Source organism: Echinops telfairi, unplaced genomic scaffold (genome assembly GCF_000313985.2).
Source record: "Echinops telfairi isolate 266 unplaced genomic scaffold, ASM31398v2 ScPeMD7_2;HRSCAF=8, whole genome shotgun sequence".
NCBI classification, from domain to species: Eukaryota; Metazoa; Chordata; class Mammalia; order Afrosoricida; family Tenrecidae; genus Echinops; species Echinops telfairi.
The window spans coordinates 78,761,768-78,772,215 of record NW_022103898.1 but is presented as its reverse complement, the minus strand read 5'-3'; the positions used below and the strand labels follow the sequence as shown (position 1 = coordinate 78,772,215).

The following is a 10,448-nucleotide window of genomic DNA, read 5'->3' as shown; positions in this document are numbered from 1 at the left end:
TCATGTCCTATGACCGCTATGTGGCCATCTGCAAACCCCTGCATTATGTGACCATCATGAATAGTAGAGTCTGTGGAAGGCTAGTTTTCTGCTGTTGGGCAGCGGGGTTTTTTTTCATCATCATACCACTTATTCCATGTTTTTCCCTGGAGTTCTGTAACTCTAATGTCATTGATCATTTTCTCTGTGATGCTTCTCCTCTCCTGAAGATTTCTTGTTCAGACACATGGGTTGTAGAACAGATGGCTATAGTGTTTGCCGTCATCATCTTGCTCATAACTCTCCTGTGTGTAGTTTTGTCCTATTCCCTCATCATCAAGACCATCCTAAAGTTCCCTACTGCCCAGCAAAGGAAGAAAGCCTTTTCTACCTGCTCTTCCCACATGATTGTGGTTTCTATAACTTACGGTGGTTGTATCTTCATTTATATCAAACCTTCGGCAAAGGATGAAGTGGCCATTAATAAAGGTGTGGCACTGCTCACTACTACCTTTGCCCCTATGTTAAACCCATTTATTTATACCTTGAGGAACCAGCAAGTGAAACAAGCTTTCATGGACTTCATCAAAAGAATGTCATTCATCTCCAAAAAATGAAGGAATGTTAATATTGCATCTTCAGCTTATCAGGAAAAAAGCAATGTCTTAATAAATTTCCACTGTTAATTGTTTTTAGTATTTTCTTTTCCTGTTATTTATAGCTAATTCTTACCTTTCACTACAATTGAACTCCCCCAAAGAAGTATATCTCAGAGTATATGAAACAATAGTGTTACGTAAAGGTCCATAACTCAAGTCAGTATTAAAATTGTGAAAAGATATTTTATCTTAAGCAAATTAACAGTAGATACTAATAAATTAATGAATTATCAGCAAAAAGGGAGAAATATCATACCTTTTCATTTTTAATGGAAATATCCAGATGACTAAAAACAAAGAGTGTGCATAAATATATGTATATGCTTCAAATCATTGTAGAATAATTTAAATGTCCTATAATAATTTTAATATGTTTATAAATTCTTCTAAAACATAATTATTTAATAATTTATTAAGATAAGACAATTAGAATAAGTATATTGAACGTATTTTAATACTAAATGAAAAGCACAAATTTAAAACAAAGAATCTTCTAGGTGGAAAAAGAGAACTTGAACGCCTCATGATTGACAGCGGAGATTCCTAGGTTCTCTCTAAAAGGACAGGAGAAGTGGCGGTGTAGCGGGTTGGTGTTGAGCACCTAACCCAGGAGCCCTCCTCAGGGGAAAGATGAGACTTTCTACCTCCACGAGGAGTCCTAACTTCAGCAGCCAACAAGGGCAGTGTTCCTCTGTGCGATAGCGTCCCTGGGAGTATGACTCAATTGACTTCCCATCAGGCTAACTGAATTTATCTCCTATGCTTCTTTCTTTGACTCCAGTAATGGGTACCGCCTCCTCCTGACCCCAACTCCTCCTTAGTAATCTCATTAAGAACCTATTCAAACTTTCACTGCTGATTATGTGGTCAAGTTCTCTTCTGAGTGTCTACTTACCCTCTGTGAGCTTGAGTGGCTCACCTGCAAGGTTTGTTGTCCCTGGAGGAAACCCTTGACCCATCCACAGTCACTCAGGTCAGGGTTGTGGTCAAGGGAGAGAGAGACCGTCCCAACCAGTTCCCACATAGTGACCCGTGGTTTGTCCTGGTAGAATCTCCTGCTCCACAGCTGAAAACCTGTATGGCATCTGCACCCAAAACCTGAATTTTGCTTTTGATACCTGTCATTCCAAATCCAAAGTCAAAGTCAAACCTCCGGTCTCCATTTCAGCCTCTGAGGCTTTTCTCCTGCCAGGTCAAGTTCCCATTCCTGATCAGCCTCCCCCTGCACCAACTGCACCTCCCACTCCTCGGGTTTCCTCATCCATCTCTCCAGGACTCTCTCCCTCTGTGCCACCAGTATCTCCCGGTCCCCAAGATTCTACATCAACTTCATCAACTTCACTTGTGCCTTCTCTCCATTTGACCTCCCACATCCATTCCCATCACTCGGAACCTGTATCTATACACCAACCAACAGTTCCTCCCATCCAATTTTACCATTCTGAGAAATTGGCCTCCAAGATGCTACATAAAGATATCTTCTTTATGTTCCTCTTTCCACTACTGATTTATGTAATTGGAAACATCAGAAACCCCCATTTCTGAAAAGCCATAGGTCCTTTTGTCCCTCATGGAAACTGTTTTTCACTCGTGCCGTCCCACTTGGATGGCTGCCAGTAGATCCTTCTCACCATCTTTACTTCAAAGGAGAATGAAGGGATCCCAACAGAGGCCCAAAAGGCTGCCCTATCTTTTCTGCGGGGGGATAAAGGAAAAGAATATTCATGCCCTTTCGGATATTCCTCAGGTGGGAGGCAGGCACTGATCACGTGGCACCAGTCTCTCCTAGCTGGCATCAAAGCTGCCAATCAAAAACCTACAAATGTGAATAAGCCTATTGAGGTAGTGCAGGTGCCCACTGAGTCTCCTGGCGACTTCCAGGAAAGCCTCTGGGTGGTGTATTGGACTCTTACCCCTTGTGATCCCTTAGTTCCTGAAAATGCAAGGGATGCCAACCTAGCCTTTATTGCACAATTTTCCCACACAGGTTGAGAACCGTTGTTATAGTCAAACAAAATGAAATGTTTCAACAAACTGATGGAACATTGAAAGCACACTCTACTCTATGTTAAGAAATTGGGAAAACAATTATCTGGTTAATTGAATGCCCATTCCAAAAAATAGTGACCCAACTCAATATGGAATTTATCTATAAATTAATATTATAAACTAGTAAAATTTTTGCTGAAGTTAATTAAAAATTGTTCCAACAGTACATCAGAATGGAGTTGCCAGAAATTCAAGATGGATTCAGAAGTAATGGCATAAGGAACATCATTGTGATATCAGACATATCTTGATTCAAAGCAAAGAATAACAGAGAGACGTTTACTTTTGTTCTATTTACTATGTAAATGTATTTAACTTTATTTAACACCCATCCTAACAGACTATGAATGACATTGAGAATAATAGGAATTCTAGACCACTTTATTGTGCTCACGTAGAACCTGCACATGGGTCAATAGGAAGTCATTTGAACAGAACAAAGTAATATTGCATAGTTTAATCTCAAGAAAGGTGTTTGTCAGGGTTGCAGCCGTTCATCATACTCATTCAATATGTTTGCTAAGCCAACAATCTTAGAATCTGTACGATATGAAGAAGAAGGAGGTTTTAGGATCAGAAGAAGGTCACCCATAAAGAGGAATTCCTTCCACCAGAAGTATTGACACAAGGTTTCAATGACGGGCTCAAAGATCCAATGATAATTGCGAGGAAGGCCCAGTACTGGACAAGGTCTCACTGTGTAGGTTACTATGTCAGGTTACTATGAGTTGGAAGGAGTAGATAGTACTGCTCAACAAAGCAGAGTTGATTCTAACTCAGAGTGACACTAATAAGATTTCTGAGGTTTTGTAAATCTTTACCAGATCAAACTATTTCATCTTTTGTGTGTATGCATGTAGTAGCTGATGGGTTTGAATCATCTGCCTTAAGGTTAGCTGCAAAAAGTTTATCCAACAAAGCCATGTGTGCAGCTTTAGAAGTAATAGATTTAAAAATAGCATGTTTGCATTCACTATTATTATTGTCCTGATATTAAATCTATTTATACCTACCTTCAGAGCCTACAAGGTGAAATGAGCTTTGAATGACTCAGTCAAAAGAATTATATTTCTCTCAGAAGGATGTGGACATGTTGACATTTCAGGTTCAAGTTACCGGGAAAGTTTGGGGCAATGCAACGATGACTAGACTAGAGCAGCAAACTGCTTCTCATGATTGGTACTCGGAATATAGAAATTGATAGCAAGCTTTTAGAAACTCGACGAAGCACTCTGAGCGGTTAAATTTATTGCATCTAACAGTAAAAACTGGAATACTTATTATCCTTATTTCTCTTAATACTTTTTATTATACCTTGACAAATACTGATATGCAATGTATTAAAGGAATATGTGTTCCTTCTTCACACACAAAAAAGCAAACCCTAAGAAAACACTGGATATATATATGAACCTTACATTTCTCATCTAGGGGCATCTTGGTGGCATCCTGGGTCACAGGTCAAGCTGCTAACCACAAGGTCTGCGGTTTGAGCCCACCTGCTGCTCCATGGGAGAATTTCTATCCCATAGAAATGTATAGCCTCTGAAACCCCTAGGAGCAGTTCTGTGATGTCCTAGAGGGTCTATATGGGTCAGAATCAATGCCTTTGCAATGAATGAGAGCTATATTTCTAATGTATTTTATACCTGTAGTTATAGTTAGATGCAGATTGAGTGCCCAGACTAGTAGTCACTGTGCAAGTAAAACAGATTATAGCTTATTTTGATCCCACTTTAGAAAACAGCTGTGCTAAAGAGAGATCTCTCATTAAGAGATTTCTCAGGAAAACAAGCCAAATCTCACTTCCAAACCAGTTTTACTAATTCATCAGACATATTAAATGTGTTTGTATGTGAGAGATATGACATAGACAGTTTTATCCTCATGTTTATCACCAACAATCTCAAGAAATATTAAGAAAAAATGTAAAAGTATATACTCTGGGAAATGTAGCCTGTGCATAAGTAACTTTATTACCAAAGTGGTATATTAATTAACATGTGAAGGAACTTAAGATAACAACTGTTATATGGGAATTTATAATAAAGATGGAATAAAATAGTTCTTTCTTAAGACAAAGCAGAGAAAGCACTCACATACGTTTTGAGACAGTATAATAAAAGTAGCAAATATTTGTATATAGAAGAAAGCACAGTTAAACATAATTAACTCTGGAAAATATGTGAAAAAATTGGATTCTACAACAGGATATAAAAAGGATCCCCCTGGATATTCTATTTTTCTGTATATTTTACTATAAAGTTTAAAGTTTGCCAAAGAAAGATCTCCCTCTCCTGGTTCTATTCCTAACCTGTTTTAGATTTCTCTTCCTTGTCCTCTGTGTCCAGGCAGCTTGAAGGCCCTGTCTCTCAAACGTTTATTTCTACAAAATTTTAAATATTGCACCTCCTCTAGAAATGTTTTCCATTTCATTCTGCACCTGGTTTTTAAATAACTCCTCTGCATCTTTAAGATGCCAACGTATCTTTCACTGGCCCTTTCTCAAGTCTAGACCGACCTTATAAGATAAGCCTTTGAAGGGGCTCAGCTGTCCTTCTTCCCTCTGTCACAGCACACTTCACACATTTCAATTTCCGGTTTTAAAAGGTATCTGGTAGTCAGCCTTCATACATTGAAAAATAATCCTTAGTAAAATAAACAGCTTACGTAGTAAAATAAATAAAGGAACACATTCTTTAAATGGAGGATTAAATAACTAATTACTTTGAATTATAAACTAAGCAGAAAATGAGATAGTATAATTTACTACAAATTAAAGATAACAAGTCAACACACAGTAACAGTGTTCTGGAAACTTCACGTACATAAGTAATAAACTCTATCAGCACGTCTACTATTGACTGAAGACAAGGGTGCACCATTGTCTGCCTATCAGAAAGAATAATGCTTGGGGTCTTACAGCCTAAAATAAGCAGCCATTTTAATGAGGCATCAACTAAGTCCACATGGAATAAACACACCAGCCTGTGTGATCCAGGGCTAAATATTAAAGGACAAATATTAAAATATACACCAGAAGCTGGGAATAGTATCAGAGCTTAAATTGTGAACACCCAATTTTCAGAAGGTGATGGACAACATTGGGAGCTTTAAATCCATTTCCGTTTGAAGAGTTAACCCTCCAGTGATCCCCCTCTGGCCATAGTCCAGGGATGTCTTGCTATCAGACAGAGAGCACGATAAAGTTGATTATGGCAGCCTTAATTAGGTTAAAACGTAATACCATGTCATTTGATCTTCTTTTTGACCCATTTTAAAATTGTTTCAGTCTTCAACATCTTCTCTTTACTTTTTGATTGTGGGTTTTCCGTTTTGTTTATTCATTGTTGTTGGTTTATGTTTGCTTGCTTCCGGTTTTGTATGATTTGCATGGTTTTCTCCATACAAAATCCAGGATTGGTAGATGTAAGAGAAAGTGGTTTAGTAATAGCCTTGGGTTATGGCAGGGGAGGATGGAGTAAATGGTGTTTGGAAATTGATTGTGATGATGATTGCACAAATGTTCTTAATATGATTAAATTGTATGGTCTGTGGCATACATTCCAATAAAACTATTTTTTAAGAATTAATCACTTAATATAATCTGGATAACTCCAGAAAAGAAATGAAGAAAACCCATCTCTTTTACACACAAACACACACACACACACACACACACACACACACACACACACACACCCCTAGATATATTTTAAAGCTTTTTAAAAAATACTTATTCCAAATATGGATAAAACGAAGTTCAGAAAGCTTTTGTGTGAACACTCAGGTACAGATTGTGGAGTTAGTCATATACCTCCGTTCATCATAAGTTCTTATCAATATGTAGTTTCCACATTTTGCTGCTTTCTGAACTTCACTTTATCCATATTTGAGTAAACCAGGGGCTCCTCAGAAAACAGATGTAGCAATTTGAACTTCACTTTATCAGAACTGATTCTGGTTCATGTCGACCTGCTCTACATAAAATAGGATTTTCCAGCCTGAAACGACGTGAAACAGATTACCTTGTCTGTCTTCTGAGGAGCCCCTGGTTGAGTTTGAACCTCCACACTTTGAGCATTTAACTATATGCACCATCCAAGGACCCTTATACCCACATGTACTCCCTGCTATTTTACTGATTGAGCTATACCTGTTAGTCCCATTTTCTACACCATTTTTTCTTTTCCACACATAAATTTGTAATGACTATAATCCTTTTGTTTTGGTTAGTTTGCACAGGTTTAGGAAAAATACATGTGTTTGCTCTTTGAGCTAGTATAGAAGTTGCTTAGCATCAATACATGTGGAAACAAGGGGCCTTGGGTGACACAGATAAGTGCTCAAAAGTTAGGGGTTCAAACCCACACAGAGTCTTCACAGAAGACAGACCCAGTAATTTGTTTCAAATAGCTCCAGGGTTGAAATTCCTACGGCGCAGTTCTACTTTATACATATAAGGTCCCATGAGCCAGAATCAACTTGGCAGTAACTGGCAACAACATGTGCAAGTTTTATGTTGCATTCTACGTGTTTATTCTATATGTCCATTCTATTGCTATTCTAGCAAAAGGACAATATGCCTCTAGAGATTCATCTGTTAATATCAGTGAACCAAAGAACTCTGCATCTGTTTTAAGATGCACACTTAAAGTGTAACTGATCAAGTTAATTTAATATAATACAAATAGCAATCATTATTCTAAAAATAAGATACATTTTATAAAACAATACATAGCTTTTTACTGGAAGGTGTATCATGTTATCTGCTCATCTTTATTTATGATGGTAAAACCAACACAAATAGCTTGGTTTGTAATATCTAAGTAAAGCAACAAAAAAAAAATCAAGTAGGAGTGAAAAAAAGGAATGAAACAAAATAGCATCATGTCAATTTCTGTCATAAGTGAGTAAAAATTGATATAAGAGTTGAGGAAGTTGGGAACAAGAACACCAAAATCAAAATCAAGCATAACAGCAACATCTAAAAAAATATTGATCAACTCTTCTAAACATAATATTAATAAATTTAATATTTATTAACTTTACTTATGAAAACACTGTGAATATTGTTGTATAGCCATTTTCCTTTGGTAAAATTATTTTTAACTAGCAAAGTAAACTAAATAATCTGATTTTCTTGTTGTCTCCTAGGACACTCAACCCAAGGAGACTTTGGTTTGCTATTGTCTAATGAAATGACTCCAAGAGTCATTAATGACTTTCTAATGTAACTCACCAGGGATTGTTTGCTTCTTCATTTATTTGTGGGTAGAGCAAATATAAAAGTAGAAAGTCAAGGTTCATTGTGTTAAATCTGTGTCTGTCCTATGAAATTGTTATAACAATTCTTGGCAAATAGAAGAATTTCCAACGTGGTACTGTCAATACAATGATTATTTTTCCTTTTAAATGCTACAATAGTCAATAAACTATATCTTAGGTCTAGAATGCTAAAAGCCCGTTATTTGTTGACAACAATGACAGACGGCTCTGTGCATGCTCAGAGAACTTGTGAGAGTGAACGCGTGCGCAAAAGTAAAGGGGCTTTTACTTGAAAACCTTCATCACATCTTACCATATGCAACTAAATGGCTTTAAGAATTGCAATATTTAAACAACTTTTGGATTGATTGAACAGAAAAGTAAGTATGATATAATTTTAAATATTTATAATATTTTCTTTTAAATAAAACCTTGACCATATTTTGGAGAATAAAATGTTTTCACCTATCTATATTAAAAATGAGATATGTAAATGATAGGTTATAGATTTCATGTGTGTATGTATATTTAGCCCACCAAAACACATCCACTGCTGACTGGACTCCAACTCATAGCAACTATATAGGACAGAGACAGCAAACCTCTATACAAGCAGACAGCCTAATCTCACTGCAGTTCACAGCCCAGTGCTTAACTCACAGTGATTTTATATATATATCCCTGAATTCTTTCAGTTTTTAATTTATTTATTGGTCAATAAAACAGAGCTTAGTCAGTTATGTGTGCGCCAATTATTTTATTGAATATCTTGTGATATTGTGTATTTTAAAAATATTTTAGGGCACAGAGATACACATGTTGCCTCCGAGATAAGGAAACAAGATCTCAGAGGAGTAAGCACATTGCAGCAGTCTTCATGGTTCTTGTTTCTAGTTGTCAGTCACCCCGTTGCTCTTAATTCAGGACAACCCCATATGTGCTTCTCCTTTTTAAAGTATATTGTTGAATTCAGAGAAGATAGTAATACCTTTTGTCAAAAGTAAAAGTAACACAAAGAAGCAGAAGAGTACATCAATTAACAATATTAACTGATTTTTTAACAAGATCTTCTTCAAAAGAAAAGCAGCAAAAATGAGTGCACAAGACACATAAAATGTCTGTGTCTTTCGTTCTCTGTCCCAGAAACTATGGAGAATAGAATTAAAGAGACAGAAATCTGATAAGCAAATCAAAGCATTATGAATAAAACTCCAAGTAGGAATAAGTACCTTTGTCTATGTTTGTTTGTATATTAGTATATGTAAAGTTTTTCAGAAAATATTCCTCAAATATTCACCATATAACAGATACTGTGTCAGTTATTTTGGCTATCAGTGAGGAAGACCCTAACATGATTCTATCAAATACATTCTACAATTCATCGCTAAGATAGTGAAGAGTGCTGTTTGCTATCGGATCACAGGAGAGTGCGTGTGGCTAAAATAATTTTGAAACTGATCCAGAGGAAGTGTTGCTTCGTCTAGAAATCAACAATGAATAGTTGTTACCCAGATTAAGTTGGGTAACAGCAGATAACAGCAACAAACTGAAGAAGAAAAGCATTTACTATAAAATAGCTGGCACAGAGTTCATGGTTAATAAAGGGAAATCTTTAGCACAGTGGAAATGGAGAGGGAATAAGAGATGTGGAAGATTACAGTGTCTATTTCAGGTACTTTGAGATGGATACATTCAAAATATATGTCAGAAGAAATACATTGCTAGTCATTGAAATTGAGTACTCATCTACCGAAAGGTAAACAAAATCACAGGAGTTGTGGGGAAAGAAGAAGAGCGTGTCTAGTTAGAAGTAAAGAAGTAACTGGTATTTCAGTGGTAGAATTCTACCTTCCGTGCATAACATCTAGGTAAATCCCACCCAATGTGCTTGAAGAACAGCCACTATGCCTTGGTTAGTAGAGGTTTGCCTGCTGCTATAGAAAGTCTTCAGAAAATATCCCGAAATGTTTTCAGAAACCTGATGATGAACAGGTTTGGGTAGAGCTTCCAAACTAAGACAGACTAAGTAAAAAGATCTGGTGATCTACTGGGAAAAAAAATCAATGAAAAAAACCTGTGAATGACAACAAATGAACAACCAATCTAGCAGAGTTTTGATCGATTGTGCAGGGATCTTCATGAGTCAAGGACGGACTCAACAGTGGATAACAACAAATATGAGAATCAAACAGGGAAATAGTGAAGAAATGCATAAATATGAGGGTAGTTGCTTTACAGCTAATTGTAAAAGCATTTTATATATACTATGAATTAAATAAATTATGTGTTAAGACATGGTATTATACACATCAGTGAGCAATAAGTAAATGATATATATATTCATAGGGAAACTAAGACAAGAAAGATGAAAATGAGAATGAAGCTTCTTTGTTTGCTCATGAGTAAGATGTTTTTTCTGTAGGATGAGAAAAGATACACTTCTCCAAAACAAACAGGCAAACAAATAAAAATAACCGATGCTGGAACAAAGAC

At 36.5% G+C, this 10,448-nt stretch overlaps 1 protein-coding gene across 1 annotated transcript in view; it reads left to right on the top strand.

The window, feature by feature from the left end:
- LOC101648546 (olfactory receptor 6C2-like) overlaps positions 1–596 on the top strand; it is a 1,054-nt gene extending 458 nt beyond the window's left edge. The window contains exon 2 of the mRNA XM_030885428.1: positions 1–596. This exon is cut by the window's left edge and continues 5 nt beyond it. Within this exon, the coding sequence (XP_030741288.1) occupies positions 1–596 (596 nt within the window).
- Positions 597–10,448: the final 9,852 nt, after the last annotated feature.